This window comes from Pogona vitticeps, chromosome 1 (assembly GCF_051106095.1).
Source record: "Pogona vitticeps strain Pit_001003342236 chromosome 1, PviZW2.1, whole genome shotgun sequence".
Classification (NCBI taxonomy): Eukaryota; Metazoa; Chordata; class Lepidosauria; order Squamata; family Agamidae; genus Pogona; species Pogona vitticeps.
The window spans coordinates 338785811-338807883 of NC_135783.1; the positions used below are offsets into that span (position 1 = coordinate 338785811).

Here is a 22073-nt window from a genome sequence, read left to right on the forward strand (position 1 = left end):
TCCGGAGAAAACGTGAGGGCAAATCTTGCCTTGCTGCTGCCATCTGCCCCCCCCGGGGGGGGGCAAATCAATGCACCTTTTCCTCACCAACGGGTGGCTGCTGCAACCCTGGATCCCGATTGCGTCCCACAAGGCTGGGATCAAAGGCGAAGCATCCTCTTAGCTGTTTAAGCGGGAGCAAGCTTAACCCTTTCCAGCCCGAAGCGTGGTTTGTTGTTGCACTCTCTCGCTCTTGCTCTCGCTCTCTTTTTCCTTCTGCAGCTGAACAAATGGAGACGGGTTTTTGCGAGCTCGGACGCAACACGCGCAACCCAGGGAGGAGTGCATGGTGTGTGCGTCAGGAACAAGAGGAGGAGTAAAAAAAAAAAACCCACACAAATACACACACACACACCCCCAAGAGGTTAATTATATAGAACGATATAGAAATCCTGATCTGTTTACCGCCCTCCTATACCAAGCTCGCTTTAATTTTCACTCTCCCCAGCGCCACGCGGACGGATGGCAACATTCCCGCAAGGTGAAGGCGTGAACGTGGGAATGCCCACTACCTTCTCCTCCTCTTCCTTCCCCTTCGTCAGAGTGTAACCGACCCCGCTAAGGCAAGGAGGGGTTTTGATTGTCCCTTCTGTGGGCAGCTCTGTCCTCCTCCCGCTGCGGAGGAAACACGGGTGGGCACCCCCTTTCTTCCCCTTCCCTGACAGCGGGGATCGGGGGGAGGGGAAGGGAGCAGAAGGCGATCTGGGCCATCGATCGGCGGAGGCGCGTTTTTTTTTCCCTTCTCCTCCCCGAGGCACGGGAAGTGGGGCATGACCCCCGTCTCCCTCGCCGTGTTTGGGAATGGATTTCCAGACTGCCCGGTTCCTGTGTTGCTGGTGCTTCTGGCCGCTCCTCCTCGGTCTTCCTCTCACCCAAGGTAAGGCGATCCCGCGGTGATTGCGCGCCCGTCCATTGTCCTCCCCCCCTCCCTTTTTTGTGCGCTTTGTCCCAGTTTGTGTCTGGTGCGTTTCTTCTAATTTCTGACATTTTCCCGAGGCGAGCCGCTGAGCGAACCCCTGCTCCCCCCCCCCGCAATTGCAGCGAAACCCACCACGAATCTTGTGCCCCGAATAAAGCCATCTTCGTCTTGGCGACGAAGAGTCTTGTGACACTTTGAAGGCGGCCAAGTTGGAGGCGGCAGAAGCTTTGCTATTCGCTCGAACCTGTTGGCCTCCGAGGGTACCACTGGGGGGGGGGCGGTCTGTCAGAAATGGGGCGCAGAGATCCAGCGGCAAGCTAAACAGGTCTACTCTTAAGTAAGTCCCTTGGATTTCCCTCTGTACTCCCAAGAAGGCACCCTACACGAACTGGATTTCCCGACTGACTTTCACTAGCGCGTGGCTTTGTGCCCTTTTGCGTATTTTTGAACAAATGTGCGTCGTGTTGGGGTACGAATTGTGTTGCTTTTGTGTGTGAGGAGTAACAGCGGACGCCTATTGATGCTACAGAGGAATTGGACGTAAAGGAGAGCAGATAAACCTTGCAGGCAGTGAAACATTTATCGGTCTGGCTAGCGAGCTCTCGCGTAGGAACGGAGAAGCAAGCAAGGGAAACAGATCTGCATTCATTTCATTTTCAGCGTCTAGTCAAACAGGGAAGAAAGTAGATTTCTTGGATCTGAATTTTACCCAGTCCTATTAAACATATATGATACATGGGTAGGTTATTCGCGTAACCTACCTTACCAATTACCCACCTAAATGTTTATATCTATTTTTAAACTTTTTTCTTGCAGTTGTGGGGAAGAGTTCTGAATTCCGTGTGTTAGCATGCAACTCAGAATTACAAACCTCTACACAGGTAACCAGGAGGTTTAACTTTGGGATAAACTGGAACAGGATTATACTGCAAAACGGGCAACCATGATAAACCCTTGTCAAAGCAAGAGTATATATCACATTAAAGCAGTGCTGGTGAACATCTCTAAAAACTATGAAAAAAAACAATGCACTCTTACCATGGCTTCTGAGGTGTCCTTCTCAAAGTTAGCTAATTTGTATTTGGTAGATGAGGTGGAAAGTCCCCGAAGCATCTCTTCTCATCCTTAGCAAATTAAATAACAAAGTAACTTCACAATTTGATGCCTCTTTATGATGCCTGAAATTTGTCACCTCAGGGCTCATGTTGCCACGTTAGTAGGACTGACCCTGCTTCACCCACTCTGCATAGTGATTAGTGTTCTTCATCTGCTCAGATTTGGTTGGGAGAAAAGTCAGAGTCCACTGGAGTTATTATTTTTAAGCTTCTAAAAGGCCAGTTGATAATATTCACTTGGTCTAATCCCGTGAAACACTCAGATATAGGTTGAACACTTTTTTGAATGTATGCTGTGGAGAAGTTTGTAAATTTTTTGAAGTTTGTAAGCACATATTATCTTACTGAAATCAATGCTGATTGTTTACTGTTTACTTACAGAATGCAATCCTGTACACACAGATTTGTGGAATTGGAGCTGATTAACAAGAGGACTTGTTTCTGAATGGATAGAAATTGGATTATACTGTCAGATTTTCTTCTATCATAGGCTGTAAAGAAAAAGAAAATCAAAAAATCAAAAAAGTAACATCTGTTTTGTTAGAGGTGTATCATTTTACACTTGAAATCATTGTGTATGTGGTGAGCCAGGTAATGTTATGTCAGCAGTGCTCTCTATTAGACTTTTTGCTCTTTGTTGTTGTTTAGTCATTAAGTTGTGTCTGACTCTTCATGACCCCATGGACCAGAGCACGCCAGGCCCTCCTGTCTTCCACTGCCTCCCAGAGTTGGGTCAAATTCGTGTTGGTACCTTTGATGATACTATCCAACCATTTCGTTCTCTGTTGTCCCTTTCTCCACTTGCCCTCACTCTTTCCCAACATCAGGATCTTTTCCAGGGAGTCTTCTCTTCTCATGAGATGTGCAAAGCATTGAAGCCTCAGCTTCAGAATCTGTCGTTCTAGTGAGCACTCAGGGTTGATTTCCCTCAGAATGGATAGGTTTGTCCTCCTTGCAGTCTGGAGGACTCTCAAGACTCCCCTCCAGCACCGCATTCAAAAGCATCAATTCTTCGGTGGTCATCTTTCTTTATGGTCCACCTCTCACTTCCATACATTGCTACTGGAAAAACCATCGCTTTGACTATGTGGACTTTTGTCAGCAAGGTGATCTCTCTGCTTTTTAAGATGCTGTCTAGGTTTGTCATCGCTTTCCTCCCAAGAAGCAGGCGTCTTTTAATTTTGTGGCTGCTGTCACCATCTGCAGTGATAATGGAGTCCAAGAAAGTAAAATCTATCACTGCCTCCATATCTTCCCCTTCTATTTGCCAGGAGGTGATGGAACCATGATCTTAGTTTTTTTGATGTTGAGCTTCAGATCATTTTTTGCACTCTCCTCTTTCACCCTCATTATGACGTTCTTTAATCCCTCCTCACTTTCTGCCATCAGACTGGTATCATCTGCACATCTGAGGGTGTCTTAATTTTGGCTTGGGATTCATCCAGTCCAGGTTTTCGCATGATGCATTCTGCATATAAGTTGTCACGATCAGCTTCCTCTAAAGGAGAACTTGACCGTTCGGACGAGAGTAATTAGAAGTCTGGGCACCCTCATGCAGCTGGGTTGAGTCCTAGGTGACCTCAGCCAAGGCATGCAACAAACCCTCTTACAAGTCTGCCCTAAAAGATACTTGCTCAACCTTAGGAATGATCATTAAGAAATTACACATAAGCTTTGTAGTCCTTAGAGCCACTTGGCTTAATAAGGTAGGACTCAGTACCTTATTGTGGCCTTGCTTCCCCCTCAGGGTATTCCTAAGACGGCTTCACTGCTCACGAGACCAAAATATTTTATAATTATTATTTTTACTGAAAAAAATATATATTTACAGAATAAAGTCAGTCTGATGCAAAAGCATAGCATATTACCATTTTCAAGGCTTGATACAAAATAGAAATGAAGCAATAATTCCCTTTAATTACAATAGCTCTAAAAATCCCTAAAATCTCTAAAAGCTTCCTTAGGGTAGGCAAAAGGCAAAAAGCCCCCCTTCCTTTCTTCCTTTTCTCCCTACATTCCCCTCAATCCTTTACGTGCACTGGGCAGCAGGCAAACAGACCTAGAAAAACTATGATGGATAAAGATGGCAGAACAATCTCTGCACATAGTAAAAGTTCCTTTTTCAAGCTTCTTGGAACCACCCTTCTCCTCTGTCTCTCAAACTGTCATCCAATCAAGGCATACGGTTATGGAAACAGTCCCTCCTTCTCTTCTCACGAGAAACAGGTGTTGTTTTTCTCAGTCCATCTCCTTCTACGCCACAAGTGTCTGGTCTTCTTATCTTGTAATGGTTTGTCCAGGCCTAAAGGAAAACATTCCCACAGTCCTCTGGAAATACATTCCCAGCATGCAAAATCCTTCATACACAGAACCAATATGGAATCCATTTTACATTGTTCACAACTACATATCCCATCTTCAATACATGATTTAAACCACATAAATCAACCCATGACATAAGTTAAACAGGCAGGGAGACAATATAAAGCCTTGTCGTACTCCTTTCCTAATTTTGAACCAATCAGTTGTTCCATATCCAGTTCTAAATGTTGCTTCTTGTCCCACATATAGATTTCTCAGGAGGTAGATAAGGTGGTCAGGCACTCCCATTTCTTTAAGAACTTGCCATAGTTTGCTGTGGTCCACACAGTCAAAGGCTTTTGGGCTTTTGCATAGTCAGTGAAGCAGAATTGGATGTTTTTCTGGAACTCTCTGGCATTCTCCATAATCCAGCACATGTTAGCGATTTGGATTCTAGTCCCTCTGCCACTTCGAAATCCAGCTTGTACTTCTGGGAGTTCTCGGTCAAAATACTGCTGGAGCTTACCTTGTAGGATTTTGAGCATAACCTTGCTAGCGTGTGAAATGAGTGCAATTGTAAGGTAGCTGGAGCATTCTTTGGCACTGCCCTTCTTTGGGATTGGGATGTAGACTGATCTTTTGCAACCCTCTGGCCACTGCTGAGTTTTCCAAACTTGCTGGCATATTGAATGTTTCACCTTAACAGCATCATCTTTTAAGATTTTAAATAATTCAATTGGAATGCCATCACCTCCACTGGCCTTGTTGTTAACTATGCTTCCTAAGGCCCACTTCAAGGTCAGCAACCACACTCTCTGGGTTGTCTGGGACATCCAGATATTTCTAGTATAATTCCTCTGTGTATTCTTGCCACCTCTTCTTGATGTCTTCTCCTTCTGTGAAGTCTCTGCCATTTTTGTCCTTTATGATGTCCATCTTTGCACAGAATGTTCCTTTAATATCTCCAATTTTCCTGAACAGCTCTCTGGTTTTTCCTTTTCTATTATTTTCCTCTATTTCTTTGCATTGTTCATTTAAGAAGGCCCTCTTGTCTCTCCTTGCTATTCTCTGGAAGTCTGCATTCGATTTTCTGTAACTTTCCCTATCTCCCTTGCATTTTGCTCTTTACAAGTGAGCAAAGTTCAGGGTCTACTCTGCTCTTTTCTCTCTCTTATTCTTTTTTGTTTCAGAGCAACACAACTGACACATCATATTTGCTTTTTAAACCAAATAATTATAAAGTAAGGAATTTGGTTGGAATTCCAAAAGCAAAGCAAAGCGTGCTGCTTATATATCGCCCTATTGTGCTTCAAGCACTCTTTGGGCAGTTTACAAGTTAATTTTGCAGGCTACACATCAATTCTTCGGCTTTCAACCTTCTTTATGGTCAAGAGTGCACTACAGTAGTCTAATCTCAAGATTTCAAGTGCACGGACCAGAGTGGTGAGCGCCACAGCATCAAGATAGGGATGCAGCTGAGCAGTCTGCCATAGATGGAAATAGGCGGAGTGGACCACTGACACTACCTGGATTTCCATAGTGAGCGCCAGATCCAGATGGCCCCCCCAAGCTGTGAAACTCACTCTTTGTGGTGAGAGTCACTCCTCCCAAAAAGAGAGAAATTTCCAAACCACCAATGGTGGGGCCACCCACCCTCAGGACCTCCATCTTGGCTGGGTTCAGTCTCAGTCCATTCTCCTTCATCCATTGCAATACAGCTTCCAGGAAGCACTGAAGGGATGGAAAGGCATCTACTGTAGTTTGAGAAATTGTGGGAAAGAAGCCACTGTTGTGGGCAAGAAGCCACTGTATTGTTGGCAAGAAGCCACTGTTAGGGCAGAATATTATGAGACAGATTGGCTTCCTATAGGCAAAAGTGTTGGACAAGGGTACATTTTAACTGCTGCAGCCAGAGGTTGAAGCCAGTGGCTTCAACCTCTGGCTGCAGAACCAGAGGCTGGGACTTCTATTCCTGACTGTGCCTCCTTGACAGGAGCTGGATGATGATCCATAGGGTGCATTCCAGCCCTGCAGTTACAAGATTATTATTGTTGTTGATTTATCCCCTTTTCAGTTCAATCTATACACAGAACATATAAAGAAAGCCAGACTAGATTCAGATGGAGGAGGAGTGAAAATTGGTGGAAGAAACAGCAGTAATTAAAAGTATGCAGGTGACACCATCTAATTGGCAGAAATGACCTGGAACAAATGTTAGTGAAAGTGAAAGAAGAAAGCAAGACTTCAGCTGAACATTAAGAAGATAAAAAATCACGACTGCAGAAGAACTACACAACTTTAATTTTGACAATGATGAACTTAAAACTGTTAAAGGTTTTGTATACCTTGTTTCATTTATGCAGACTACAGCCAAGAAATCAGAAGACAGAAACCCAAAAGGGCAGCAATGGAGGAATTACAAAAGATCATTAAGTGTAAGCATAAAACTAAGACCAAGATTATCCACACTTTTGTATTCATTTCAAATGTGGTACCAGAGGAGACCTTTGCAGATACCCTGGACAGGCAGAAAGACAAACAAGTGGGTCCTGCATCAAATCAAGCCTGAACTATCTCTGAAGACAAACATGTTGAAATTGAGGCTGTTCTACTTTGGGCACATCATGAGAAGACAAGATTCTCTGGAATAGTCAATAATGCGGGGAAAGGTAGAAGGCAGTAGGAAAAGAGGAAGACCCAATGTAATATGGTCTGACTCCCTAAAGGAAGCCATAGGAGGGAGTTCAGAAGAGCTGAGCAGGGCTGTTGAGGACAAGATATTTTGAAGATTGCTCATTCACAAGATCACCATAAGTCGGAGGTGACTTGATGACACTCAGCAACAACAACACAGTAATTCGGGGTGGTGGTGTCTTCTTTGGTTGCAACTAAGAACTGAATTTAGTCTTATGTATTTGGATAGTTCAGAGGCTTTGATGGGAGTTCGATTCCCCACTATGCCTCCTATGAGTAGAGCCGGCCTGTGCGGCTTTGGGCAAGCTGCACAGTCTCAGGATGCCTCCAAAGGAAGGCAATGGTAAACCACATTTCAGTATTCTTTACTAGGAAAATCCTGAAAAGGGTTGCCATAAGTCAGAATTGACCTGAAGGCACGTAATTATTATTATTTTAGAAACAAACTATGCAATTTTTATATTGTCTGTGCATTTTTGATATTGTCTATGCTATTTTGATATTGCAATGTCCAATATGGTATCCTCCTCTCATGCAGTGTGACCCCTTTGTTGTTGTTTAGTCATTAAGTCGTGTCCAACTCTTCGTGATCCCATGGACCAGAGCACACCAGGCCCTCCTGTCTTCCCCTGCCTCCCGGAGTTGGGTCACATTCATGTTGGTTGCTTCAATGACACTGTCCAACCATCTCGTCCTCGGTCGTCCCCTTCTCCTCTTGCCTTCACTCTTTCCCAACATCAGGGTCTTTCCCAGGGAGTCTTCTCTTCTCATGAGATGGCCAAAATATTGGAGCCTCATCTTCAGGATCTAGTGTGACCCCTTACTTAGAAGCAAATGCCACTTGTGTATGGCTAGACATGACAACAGCTTCAGAATGCAGTCCTACACATTTTTAATTAGTAAAGCTCTCTGGTCAGAATCCTGTTGGGTATTTACACTAGTATAAATGTAACAACATAAATCATGGCAATGAAATGCCATAAATTAATGAATTGGCACTTGTCACCTGCCATGTTTTGCCTATGGCATGCAAAAAGGAATTAAACCAGTAACTTTTTCATTACATGCAATTCTCCACTGCAATTTATGCAGTTTCATTTAACACCAGCATAAATAACCAACAGTATTCTGGCCAATTAGAGATGCTTGAGACTGCATCAGTTACTTCTGAGGGTAAAGTTTCACAATCCTATTGACTATTCCAGAGAATCCTATTCCACAAAACCAGCAACATAATTAGTTTCCTTTACACTTCAATGGAACCAAATAGTTTTTCTTCCCAATAAAATATCATAGTGAAATCCAGTCAAAATTTATGCTGGGGGATCTTTGGAAATGAAGTCATTATTCCAAGGGAGAGTCTCAAGTAGAAGAATATAATCAAAACTATCAGTGTAAAATGAAATGAACTCATCATACCTGGCTATTTTTATGCAGCCTAAAATAATCTTGATCATAATTTAGCAGTTGTACATTTGTCCCTCATCACCACCACCCAGTTTTAACACTGCCTTCCCACAGGCAGCCATCTGCAGATATTAGACACACTCTTTTCATTCCTATTACCTTAGTTTTTTTTCTTTTACCTCCAAAGCATTTGTATGTGTGTGTTTTAGGTTCTCTCAACCCTACTGACTCAGCTGAAAAGACAGTAATGCTAGAAAGAGTTGAAAGCAAAAGGTAAAGAGGAAGACGAATTTTGAGATGAACTATCTGCCTACAGCCTTGACTTTACAAGAGCTGTGCAGGTCTGTTGAGTATAAGATATTTTGAAGATCACCATAAGTCAGAGGTCACGATGGTATATACAGTGGTGCCTCGCTTAGCAAGTGCTCCGTTTAGCGACGAAATTGCTTTGCGACAAACTTTTTGCGATCACCTTTGCGATCGCTTTATGATGTTCCCTATGGGGTATTTTTGCTTTGCGATGACCAATCATCGCAAAGTGACCATTTTCGCACAGCTGATCGGCGGTTTCAAAATGGCCGCCGGGAAAAAAAACATGGCCGCCCGCTGTTTCCTGGGATGGATTCCTCGCTTTAAAGGCAGCGAAAATGGCCGCACTATGGAGGATCTTCACTGAACGGTGAGTTTGAAGCCCCTAGGAATGCATTAATCATGTTTTAATGTGTTTCTATAGGCTTTTTTATTTTGCATTGTGACGTTTTCGTTCAACAGCGATTTCGCTGGAACGAATTAACGTCGCAATGCGAGGCACCACTGTAATGAGAAAAACCTTATTGATGGCTCCCTCATATGCATGGATGATATTAAAAAGGTTAATTTCCCCCTGGCCAATGCTCATCCCTGTTTGTAAGTCAAAGAGTCGCCATTTGTCCGTAGACACTTTCCATGGTCACGTGGCTGGCATGACTAGACATGGAATGCCGTTACCTTTCTACCAAGGTGGTAGCTATTCATCTACATGTATTTCCATGCTTTCGAACTGCTAGGTTGGCAGGAGCTGGGATGGGAGCTCACCTCGTTGCATGCATTCAAACTGCCAGCCTGTTTGATTCAAACAGCCCAGTGGCTCAGGAGGTTATGAGTATCTACATCTTTATTTATTTTTAATGCACCTATATCAGCAGATGTTGGGGAAAACACAATAAAAGTCAACATGAAATAATCTAAACAAATGTAAAGCCTCCAACCTGAATCCACAATAGTCATAACAAAAGTATGCTCATTGAATTAGTGGGATTTGCATAAGCGTTGACACAGGTATCATCATTTGATTCAACTGATTTCTTCTAGTTGTGAGTAACAATCAAATTTAGGCATTTTTAAAATATTTTATTTTCTTTACATACATCCTGCATTTCTCCTAGGGCTCAAATGCAAGGCAGCTCAAAGAAAAATTAAAACAGGTGGTGATAAAGATAGATAAAATAGATACAAACAGCAACAAGTAAAAACAAACTGAAATTTATAATGCTAATGAGAAACAATGACAGAATTAAAATATTCTGCATATTGTGCCATTTGAAAAGGACTTTCAAAACTCATCAGGAACAAAAAATGTAGCAGATCATATTAAAACCTAAGAAACCTGTTAAAATTTGAGGCATTTTCTCAGAAGCCAATGAGTTGCCACAAGCAGCCTTGAATAATAATAATATATACCAGCTTTGGGAAATCCAGAGGATTTGACTCCAGCCTCCCTTCACCTTGGATTCTGTAACCTGAGAGGGTTTCTCTCTTTAAAACCCACAAACTGATTTCACAGGGAGGAGACAGATGACATATCTAGATAACACATCATTTGAAACTGAAATCACATTTGTGTCCCAGAGACATAATTTTGGCATATTTCTGTGTCTGAGGCGGGTCAGCCTTGAAATAGCCTTTATTTCCAACCTAAAGGCCTGTCACAAAACAAAGCGAGCAGATTTACAAACTACAGAAGATGTGTCAAGCTTTAATGCTTTCAGCACTGAAAGAATTCTCAGTGCTAAGAGACTGCTCTCTCTATAGCGAGACCCAAGTCGCAAATCCTCCGTTGAACAGCATCTGCTACTTATGCAACAACAAAGACTGAACATCATCAACAGAGTAAAATTTAATTTAAGAATATGAAAATTAGACCCATTGTTTTGTTTTTTACAAAGCACTGGGTTATGAAAGGGATATATGCTTCGATAAAAATGTGTCGGATAATAGGAATCTTGCATGCACTAACATTGGGTATCAATGGGAGGGGCTTTCTCCATTGAGAAAAGTAAGACACATAAGATGCTCAAGAAGTATGTGGCCGTAGTAAGCAACAAGTTTGAAAGGAAGCCTGAGGCACTTCAGAGAGACAATGGTGATGAGCACCTTTTGCACCGCACACAAGCCTTTCTGGAGGAACAAGGCATTTGTCACAGGAAGAGTGTTAGACACGCTCCTCAGGGGAATGGAACAGCTGAAAGGAAGCTGGAATCTCTTTTGGGGATGAAAAGATGCATGCTTGCCGATCCAATGCTGCTCAGCAAATTTTGGCACAGTCACGTAATCATGACTGCAACCTATCTCCAGAACAGATTACCAGCCAAAGGCACCACAAAAAAACTCCATTTGAATTCTGGCATGGCACAGTGACAAGTGTCACAGTGACATTCGAGTCCTGACTTATGACTACATACCAAAACAGAAAAGGCACACAACTGACTCTAGAATAGAGCAGACTCTTTTGTGTACTTGGCTATTCCCCTAGCAGCAAATGCTATAAAGTAATGGACTTTAAAACAGATGAAGTCAGCACAAGACATATGGTTCATTTTGACAAACGAAAGAGAGCTGACAAAAGAGAGAGAGAGAGTTAGATACCTTTGAAGTGCATTGCTGCAGCAGAAGAGAACTTCTATGGCTAGAGAGGCTGCTAAGAGACTTTGGAATAGATGAAGAGACGCCATTCCATATGATGATGGAAGACGACCAGAGATGCATCAGATTGTCACGGTGTGAGAGGATGAATGCTTGCACCAAACACATGCTTGCACCAAACACATTTATGTGAGGTACCATCTGGTATGTGTGACCTAACCAAGAAAGAGACTATTCAGATGATCTGCTGTTCCACTGCAGGGAGGACAGCAGACGAAGCTTATACCAAAAGATCAGCTGAGAACTTGCAAAGAAGATAAGATTTGAGGGTTCTTTCATGCAAGCTTGAGGAGGGGTGTTGGGATAATAGCAATCTTGCATGCACTAACACTGGTTATAAGTGGGAGGGAGCTTTACAGTCTCATGTGATTGTCCTTTGTCATTAACTTAATTGGTATCTTTCTCCACTTCTGACATTTGTTGATATCTTTTTTATTTTTCTCTCTGACCAAGCAACAAGCATGGAGAGCCTCCCCATGTGGTAGAGACTCAATTCCTCCCCACTCCCCCCCAACTATTACTACAAATGGTAACTGTATGTAAAGACAATTTCTTCTGTTTGAAATGCATCTAGAGTGGTTTCATTATGTAAAATGTCAATTTGTGTGCAAAAGAAACCAAAGGAGTGTGACAAGATTAGGTCGATCTCCCCATGTTGTCTCTATGTTGTTCTTGTTTTTTCTTCCTCATACTCTGCTGACTAAAAATAATAGCCAACATTTCCGAATAATATGATCACTTTGGTATACATTTTAAAAACGTAGTCAGGATGCAGTGCGTTTTTTTTTAAAGTTTTGGAAATATTATGTTATGTATCTTATCATTTTAGGAACTGACTGCAAACTTGGCTGTCATCCTGTAAATGGATTTTGTAAGATCCCAAATGAATGCAGGTAAATTAACAGAGAGCGCTCTCTCTCTCTTTTTTTGCCAGAAAAATAGAGAGATATTGCTGGAGTTAAAGCATGCTTTGCATTCCCATTTTTAATTTAGTTTTTGGCAAACGGGAGCAGGAGGGTGATTTGTCTGCGAAATGTGCTTCGGTGATAAATGCCTTAATTGGAGCAACTGTGTAACAAAATTGCCCTCTCTTGATTTATTAGAATTTTAATCATGGACATTAAAAAAAATTAAAAAGAACAGTTGAAAACAGAGTATCAGTAAAAAATTAGAGGTGGGAGGTTTTGCAACACTGTGAAACAAAGAATTGTATCCAACTGTGTTTGTCCAGCTACAGGACAGTCCCCCTACTGTGCCTACAACCCTTCAGATTTCCCCAAAATTTGTTCTCAAGTTTAGGAGGCCTTTAGGGCGGAGGTGTAAGTGCCCCATTGAAAGTCCAGTTGTAGAACAGCACATGCGGTTTAATAACAGTCACAGATGTTTTTATCATTGAAGATACATGATGGCCATGCCATCTAAACATGACGATTCTGAAATTTGATGAAGCATGCCCAATGGAACTTTTTTTTCCTTAAAGGAAATGTGGTTGGCGATTTGTCTGTTTACCAAGTTCTGCGCCCCATGGGGCTAGCACATGGAATCCCATTCATACAAGAGGATGTGGATTTCATCCAGGCTCTCCAGCCACCTTCCTAAACAGATAAATGGGCACTCCCGTTGGTTATCATACCTGGACTCCAGTTGGCAGCTAGATCATTAGATGAACATAGGCATGTGTGGCTTTTGATTCACAAAGGGCATGGATTTGCCTGATTTGAAAAAGGCTTGTGCATGTGATAGGTTTAGTAGATCAGTGGTTCTTAACCTTTGTTAATCGGATGTTTTTGAACTGCAACTCCCAGAAACCCCAGCCAGCACAGTTGGTGGTGAAGGCTTTTGGAAGTTGCAGTCCAAAACTCCTGAGTAACCCAAGGTTAAGAACCAGTGTAGTAAATGATAGATCAGGTCACCTGCTAGGTATGGCCGAAGGGGTGGAGAGAGAGAGAGAGAGAGATGGCATCCAGCCCCAGGATCCAGTCTTTTAAAAGATTGCATCTCAACAGATATGATCACTGAAAATGAATATGGTTGCCCACACCTGAGCTTTGAATATCTGCTTATAGAAACAGACATCCATCCATCTATGTCCTTCAGGTGGTACCAAGAGTTTTGAAGCAGATATACATCCCAATCTGGTAATATTTTCCATGCATGGGACTGTGAATGTGTCTGCAATGCTTTTGTTTTTCTTTGCCTTCAGAGAATCAGAGAAGCTGTAGACATGTACAGTGGACCCTCGACTTACGGAATTAATCCATATTGGAACTGTGGCTGCAGGTCGAAAAGTCTGTAGGTTGAGGCTCCATTGACCTACAATGCATTGAAAACCAATTAATCCATAACCGCCCATTTTTGTTCCATTTTGGTTCCCCCCCCCCCCCAGTCTGTAGGTCGAATTTCCGGCTGCAAGTCAAACCTAAATTTTGCAGCCAGAGAAGTCTGTAACTCGAAAAGTCTGTAAGTGGAGCCGTTTGTAAGTCGAGAGTCCACTGTAATGGTATCTGGCAGGTATTCCCTTTCACTGATGTGAGCAGGAAAAGTCATGGGCCCATGATTTACACTTGCACTATAGAGAAAAAGCAATTGTTGCACTGTGACTTTTTAGACAAAGGCCACCTGTGTTAAATGTCCAAAGAATCTAAAGCAATGTGAAGTATTTCTGGAATTTCTTTATACAAAGTGGGATAGCTAACTCGTATTCATTTTTTTCTGCCTCTACCAAAATTTAATCATGGAAATGATATATTTAAAAAAAAAAATTGGTCCATCTTTTAGACTTCCATTTTTCCATTTGGTGAAATCAATTAGTTTTACTGCTGAGAGCTCATCCATTATGGTTTCCAAATTCTTAACTGCATCTGCAGTTGAACTCTTAGCTTGTCTTGTGATCTTGTCTTGTTTCTTGTCTCTGTTTCAAGATGCCGGCCTGGTTGGCAAGGCCCTCTCTGTGACCAGTGTATCCCGTTTCCTGGCTGTCTCCATGGGACCTGTGCCAAACCATGGCAATGCATGTGTGAAGAAGGGTGGATCGGCAGCCGTTGTGATACAGGTTTGCAAATACATTTCCGTCCAGGAATGAGATGTATCAAGTCAGGCAGCTATAGCTCCATCTGGTGTCAAAGACATGCAATTATTTTGTTAGAATTTCTTCTTTCTTCTTTTTTGGTGAAAAGGGCTTTTTGTTTGGTAGTCAAATTTGCATCAACAGCAAAAATCGAGTATCAAAGCTAAAAAGATGAAAAATAGCTTGACTTTTGGGAAGGACAACATACTCAAGAAAGATAGTTGCTTTTGAAACAGAAAAAAAATTCACAGACAAGTCCATTTCCTCTAGGACAGCTCCTGTGCACCTAAAAGAAAATGAGTTAAAAATGTAAAAACATGAGCAACACAGAAATCTGAATGAGTGTTTCTGCTCATATTTTCTCAGGCAATGTGATGAACTGAATATATTGGTCAATATCCTGTTGCATAGCGCTGCCTACAGGATGGGAGTGATGTCACTGGCTGTGGCAAATTCCACTAATTAAAGAATTTAAAAAATATTTTGGAGTGTATGTAACTTTTTATGATTGGGCATGAACTGCATGCACCCCAAATCAGAATTATTTAATTAGCAGCAATCTGTCATGGGTGGTGTCATCACTCTTACTTCACAGGCACAGGTACGCAGTAGGATGAACAAGCTCACATTAAAATATAGCAGTTAGTTTTCAAGGTGTCACAATGTTTTCTTCTTCTTCTTCTTCTTCTTCTTCTTCTTCTTCTTCTTCTTCTTCTTCTTCTTCTTCTTCTTCTTCTTCTTCTTCTTCTTCTTCTTCTTCTTCTTCTTCTTCTTCTTCTGCTCCTGCTCCTGCTCCTGCTGCTATTGCTGCTGCTGGAGAAACTTTTATTACACATTCACTAATTTGTCCCCTCCTGTCTAGTTAGGAATTTATCGTAACAAAAGACTTTGAAACAACATTGAACTGTTTATTAAGCCCTGAAGCAACCATCGTCTTATTTTAGGGGACATGGCTTCTGAAAAAGATACTGGTTATTGTATTAAAGGTGGGGAAACCCTGTCATATAACCATAAGGTTTCTTTTCAAAATTTGTTATTATAGATGCTCACCCTTGCTCTTCGAAACCTTGTACAAATAATGCAACTACTTGCATAGAGACAGGCAATGGTGGATACATTTGTGTATGTGCCGAAGGTTATACAGGAAAAAGCTGCCGTGTCAAGAAGGGACCCTGTACAGTGAATGGGTAAATATGATTGTATGTTGTTGTTGTCTTTTATAAACCTAACATCTACAGGTACAGGACCACGGTAGACATCACTGTGGCAGCAATTTTTGTGTTCTCACATTCCTTCCTGCTCACATATAAAATAATGGAGGGATGTCACAATAAATCTGTACACCACTACTAGAAAGGATAGTAGAAGCTACATTTCCCCCTCAGCTGAGAATTTAGTTTGGTAGGACAGAAATTCTTAAAAATGTGCATGCACAGCCAAGCCCTTTGAGAAAAGACTGAAAGAACTGAGTGTGTTTAGCTTTGAGATAAGAAGACTGAAAGGAGATATAATAGCATTCTTCAAATACTTGAAAGGCTGTCATACAGAGGAAGGGCAGAAACTGTTCTCAAATCATTCCAGAGTACAGGACATGCAATTATGGGCTCAAATTATGGGGAGCCAGATTTTGACTGGATATTGGGAAAAACTTCCTAACTGTTAGAGCAGTACAACAATGGAACCAATTACTTCTGGAGGTGGTGAGCACTCCAACCTTGGAGGTATACAACAGAAAGCTAGACAGCCATCTGTCATACTTTAACCTGGACTCCGGCAAGTTTGAGCACGGGTTGGATTCAGTGGCCTTATTAGACCCTTCCAAATCGATTATGATTCTGTGACTTTGCCCACAAATGTTACAAAGTTGTACTGCACCGTCTTTGAAAGAAAGGAGGAAGGGAACAAACTCAGAATTCACTAGCCCTTCCACGGCTGTTGACTTTGACTTCCCTTCCATCAGCCACTTGGCTCTGCTAAGTCCCGATGGACACCAACAGCTCCTGTTTCTCATGTCACCTCACTGTTTCTAGCAGGACTGGCTGCAGTGTCCTCCATTGCAATGGGCAGGTACAGTGGAGTATCAAGACTGAGGTCAGACATTTTGCATGTAACCTTGCTTGGCAGATGCCTGGGTCAGGCATCAGGATCGAGCTGCTAGATTCCCTGGTTTAAACAGAATTGATTAGAGTAATTCCCTAAGAGTGACAGCTAGCCTTGTCCTATAAGTGAATGCTTCACAAAGCTTATGCAAGGAGAAAGACCCCCTTCCTATTTCAGTTCTGGGACTTACACCTGGCCCATTGCAGAACAGCTGTCAAGATGAATGCAAGTGGCTTAGCAAAGGCTCCTTATTTTACTCATTATGTTATTTAAAGCTTTCTACAGAAAGCCATGGCAGGTAGCAACAATATTCAAGCAACTGTCAAATGAGGGAATATAATCAATAAGCATGTAATAAATCCAATAAACAGTAAAACAGCCAATGAAGATAAAAACTATTAGCAGTGAAAATTGGTTGGAAAAGCAGCTAAACTGTCTAGAAATGCCTGGATAAAAAGATGAGGATGTCAAGAGCCCTACAGAACTTTATAGACGGCTAGGTAAAAATCAGAAGCCTGCTTTGGTCACAGCTGGCATTTATCCCATTTAGGGTTAATTCCAGAATGAAATCAAACAGTTACCATAGTCTCTTGAGACTGAAGGATGTCTAATCTAAATCTAATACAAGAAAAGCTGCCAATGATAACAAAATTCATCTGAGTATCAAAGTATAAGTCTTTTCATTGTTGCAATGATTCTGGGCAAACTTAGCTTGACTAATTCTACAAGCTTTTTTTTAATCTGCATTGCTTTGGGGTTCCATACATACAAAAATACTTCAAAGTTGTTGAGAACATCCAAAAAGCGTACAGCTATGGCAAACTGTAGGCACAAATGTTTATATATATACAGTATGAAAAAGGCAAAGGTTCCCCTTGACAATTTTTGTCCAGTCGTGTTTGACTCTAGGGGGCGGTGCTCATCCCCGTTTCCGAGCCATACAGCCAGTGTTTGCCCGAAGACAATCTTCCGTGGTCACATGGCCAGTGTGACTTAGACACAGAACGCTGTTACCTTCCCACCAAAGTGGTCCCTATTCATCTACTTGCATTTGCATGCTTTCGAACCTCTAGGTTGGCGGGAGTATATATACTGTATATCTGAAGACTAAAGTTAAGTTGCAGGCAAATATTTAACAATTTCAATCTGAAGAATTCAATCCAAAGTATGGTAGAAATATATTTTAGGTGTGGAAAAGAACAATGAGAATGTTTCAGTTATGTTATAAAATTGCAGGAGCTTAGGATACAAAAATAACAAACATAACTCTGCAGTGTTCCTTTGTTGTAAAGGAAGAGTGGGTATATTGTCATTCTTGGCTTGGAGACTAGTTCTGATATATCTCCAAGAGTCAAGGATAGATAGAGGAATGATGTGGAGAAAGAAGAAGTGCCACTAAGTACAAGAAAAGGATATAGCGGAAAGTGGGGAGACATGTCAACATAAAAAATGTTCCCCACTCTGCTACAAAAGTAGCAGAGTTGTCTCACCGTCTTAAGCAATAGACACTGTTTTGCTGCAAGCAACACTTTGTAGAAAGACAAAGATGCTGGGAAAAGTTGAAGGCAAAAGGAAAAAAAGGAAGGCCAAATTTTAAGATAGATTTGGTTGTCGTAGGTTTTTCAGACTGTTTGGCCATGTTCAAGAACATAGCCAAACAGCCCAAAAAACCTACAACAATCATCGGATCCTAGCCATGAAAGTCTTTGAGAATATAAAAGATAGATTTACTTAATAAAGGTAGCCACAGCCTTGAGTTTGCAGGTGAGCAGGACTGCTGACATAAGGACTTTTTGGAGGTCACTCATTCATGGGGTCACCTGATATAGTGGAAAACCAATGGGTGGTTCATGCTGATTTCTAAACATGTGCAATTATAACTACAACAAAATGCTATATTTGTGTACCCAAGTCGTAGGCAACACCATCAACACAGAAATTGCTTGTAGAACTGCATAGTCCAAGTGTCCCTCTGAATTCAAATTCAGACCAAGTCCAATATACATTCTTCAACTGGGTTGGATGTCCAGTACATAGAACAATCAGCTCCACATGCAGAATCTTCGAAAGCCTAGAATAAATTATCCAATTGCATATGCATGAAGTCACTACTTAGTTTTTCCCCTCCAACACAAACCTGTAGGAATTATGTCTAGGCCAAGTTGGCAAAAGCATTAGCAGTCTTAGTGGAAATGACAGCTCCAAACTTTTCAACTCTTACACTCTTTCTGATTCAAATCTCTTACTCATAGCCCTGCTTTTTCTTAGATACACCACTTTGAGCTGAACCAATATTTCATAGGGATATACAATCACTAGTTAACTAGTGGCAATTGACCATTGTAGTTTAGGCTATTGCACTTAACACTGAGGTAACCAATGAACAGGATACTGTCCATTGTTGAAAGTGTTAATAAATTTAGGATACTAAGTTAATTTTTTTACCCATTTTTTCCATGCACTGACCTCAAAGAAAAGAAGTCGTTTCCAATGTATTAATAGTCTTATTTCCCCCCCCCCCGGTTGTTTTGAACTGCAGTTCGCCCTGTCAGAATGGAGGGACCTGTGTGGACGATGATGGTTTCGCACCCCACGCCTCTTGTCTGTGTCCTCCCGGGTTTAATGGAAATTTTTGTGAAATAGATCTTGATGACTGTGAGCCAAACCCATGTGAAAATGGGGGCACGTGCTTGGATATCGGCAGGGGCTTCCGCTGCCATTGCCCCTCAGGTTATGGAGGGACCTTGTGCAGCAGCCACGTGGCAGCCTGCATGAGCAACCCTTGCAAAAATGGTGGTACATGTCATGCACACCCTGAGGGAACTTTTGAATGCCTTTGCAGGCCCCATTTTGGAGGGGTCACCTGTGCTTCTTCCAATAGAAATGCAAGTCTGAACAGTAAGGCTAAGCACAGGCTGAATCAACACTCGAAAGCTCACCACCAAGTCATTCACCCACCAGAGCGGGAAATCTTGACCATCAAAGAGACCATTGAAAACCGGCAGCCATTACTCAGTAAGAGTCAGGTGATCTGCTTCATGGTTCTGGGCTTACTGACGTGTCTCGTTGTGCTGGGTACAACTGGGATTATCTTTTTCTCTAAATTTGAAATGTGGCTAGCTAATGCCAGGTACAGCCAGCTGGTCCGCAAGGAGAGGGACTGCTTTCTGAAAGCCAGTGATGGTGAAAATCCTCCAGTGAAGATCATTTTTCCAGATCAAAGTGAGGTGTGAATACAAACTATTCTGGTCGCTTGTCTTTGTGCAAATGTGTAATTTAGCTACAAGTACAACACACTGCTCTTGGGCTGTTCTTGAAACATGGCCAGTGGGATTTTAATTTTTGCTCACTATAATGTTTGGAACTAGAGATGGGCACAAAGTGTAGATCAGCACTTTGGTGCAGTTCAGTGGATCGGGCCCACAGGTTTTGCGCTGGCTTCCCTGCCCCACCTCTTCCTCTGAGTGGGCACCTACAGGAGGGAGCAGGGTGGGGAAATCCAGGGCGCCCGTGCAACACCTGTGGGTCCAATCCACTAAACTGAACTGACGCATTGAACCACAGTCATGCCCATCTCTATTTGGAACCAATTGATATTAAAGAAACATGCTTCATTTGTGTTGCCCAGGGAACTTTTCAGTTCCCAAATAATTTGTAATAATACTATATGGCATTGTATAAATCTCATGAAACTGAATTCAGGATGTAATCCTATACAAACTCCCCTTTGTAATTTCCATTGTAATTTCCATTGAATCAATGGGGCTTGCTTCTGAGTAGATAACACATAGGATTGCACTGTTCTAAAAAGGAGCCAGGTAGATTTTTCATAAATATGGGAACTGATGTCATCATACCCTGTTGCATGTTTGGCAGTTGTGATATTTCTAAATCACTTTCCAATGCTTATTTTTAATAAACAGTATTTAAGGGCTACATGGATCTGTCTCTTTCAGGAGTATTTATTGAAATATTGACACCGACATTCACTTTGATCTGGTTGATCTGGTTGAGACCAAAGCTTAGTAATACTACTTCTTTTAACTACAGTTCCTAGAATTGTGGTAGCTGTAGTCTGAAGAAAGCACAGGTTCTGATCTCTGAAATTAAGAGTGTCCCAACATGAGGTTTGAAGGCACCTGTTCTCCACCCTGATCAATCAGGAGTCAATCACACTCTGACCCTACATGGAAAGAAAAGTTAATCACACCCACTTAAGCTATTTCCTGTGTCTCTGGACCAGATAGGCATTTATCCTGCTGTTTGGTCCACTGCAGGGACAGATTGGATCATTCCTTTTCTAGCAATCAAACAATGAAATTGCTGTAGCAAACCAAGCTGTCTCCAGAATGGTTGTTGTGCGTTTTTCAGGCTCTTTGGCTGTGTTCTGAAGGTTGTTCTTCCTAACGTTTCGCCAGTCTCTGTGGCCGGCATCTTCAGAGGACAGCACTCTGAAAAACCCACAACAACCATTAAATCCCGGCCGTGAAAGCCTTTGCGAATATATTGTCCCCAGAATGTTCCTACCCACACCTTTCTAGGCTCCTGTCATGTCTTACTTTTTCAGTGCAGATAGGTTCACCCTGTTTTGATTCATTTCCAGCATGTGGGATCACTGGAAATGAACCAAAGCTGTGACTGTCAAATTGCCATACTGTAAAGTAGATTAAGAAGAGAGTCACTTCAGAACACTGGCAAAGCAAATACTTCCTCTGCATCTCTGTAGGTTTTTAAAAGACTCTACATGGGTAGAGTAGATGCACTCCAGCACTTTTTTTTAAAGAAATAGAAAACTTCCTTCTGGAAGTGGGAGAAGATAGGAGAGGGAAATGAAGGGCATTTTTCCCTGTTCTTTCTCTTGTCTTAAAGGCCCAATTAAGAATCCACCTACAGCCAAATCCATGATAGGTTTGCAGCAGTCTAGGGAGGCACACGAGCACTGGGTATGAGTGCACCCATACGCTCTCCTAGTCCCCCACTACTTGGAAGGCAGAGTGCAGGAAGGAGCTTTCCATTTGGCTTTTTTTTCTCTACAAAGTGATTCAATGCATATGCACTGCCCTAATACCCTTGCCTTTTCCCCCCACTTCCACGGCCCCTCCACAGAGGGATGGAAGATTTAAATTTGCTAATATCTTGCAGTGGCTCTCTTGTTAAGCCACTTCACAATATGGCCAATTGAAAGAGGAAGAAGCCAGACCAAATAAGATCACTTGAGGTGTGTAGGCAAGGTTGGCTCTTCTTCCAGGAGGCACAACGCGGAATCACACTCTGAAATGCCAGATACCTCACTTATTAAGCTATCCAGCTGGGTCATAAAGGGTGTCATTGAGGAGATCTGAATTACAGTCACCCTCCATACAGTTTTCTAGGTATAGAGTCCTGCAGTGATTTACCATTCTCTTCTTCCTGGGACTGCGAAGCTTAGCCAGCACAATAGAGGTTTGGGTCTTCTTCCAGGAAACACGTT

General features: G+C 42.1%; 1 protein-coding gene across 1 annotated transcript; it reads left to right on the top strand.

Annotated features, from left to right (window-relative positions):
* Positions 1–394: 394 nt before the first annotated feature.
* On the top strand, positions 395–20543 carry DLK1 (delta like non-canonical Notch ligand 1). Its single transcript, XM_020793638.3, has 5 exons — positions 395–916; positions 12266–12329; positions 14358–14488; positions 15546–15690; positions 19143–20543. The coding sequence occupies exons 1-5, from the start codon at positions 841–843 to the stop codon at positions 19834–19836; spliced, it is 1110 nt and encodes a 369-aa protein (XP_020649297.3). The 5' UTR covers positions 395–840; the 3' UTR covers positions 19837–20543.
* The last annotated feature ends 1530 nt before the right edge of the window (positions 20544–22073 follow it).

Excerpts from the sequence above, each read along its gene's own strand:
- DLK1 (XM_020793638.3), top strand. The coding sequence starts at position 841 with ATGGATTTCCAGACTGCCCGGTTCCTGTGTTGCTGGTGCTTCTGGCCG. Across the intron at positions 14,489-15,545 it reads CGGCAGCCGTTGTGATACAG|ATGCTCACCCTTGCTCTTCG; the intron begins GTTTGCAAATAC and ends TTGTTATTATAG. Across the intron at positions 15,691-19,142 it reads GGACCCTGTACAGTGAATGG|TTCGCCCTGTCAGAATGGAG; the intron begins GTAAATATGATT and ends TTTGAACTGCAG.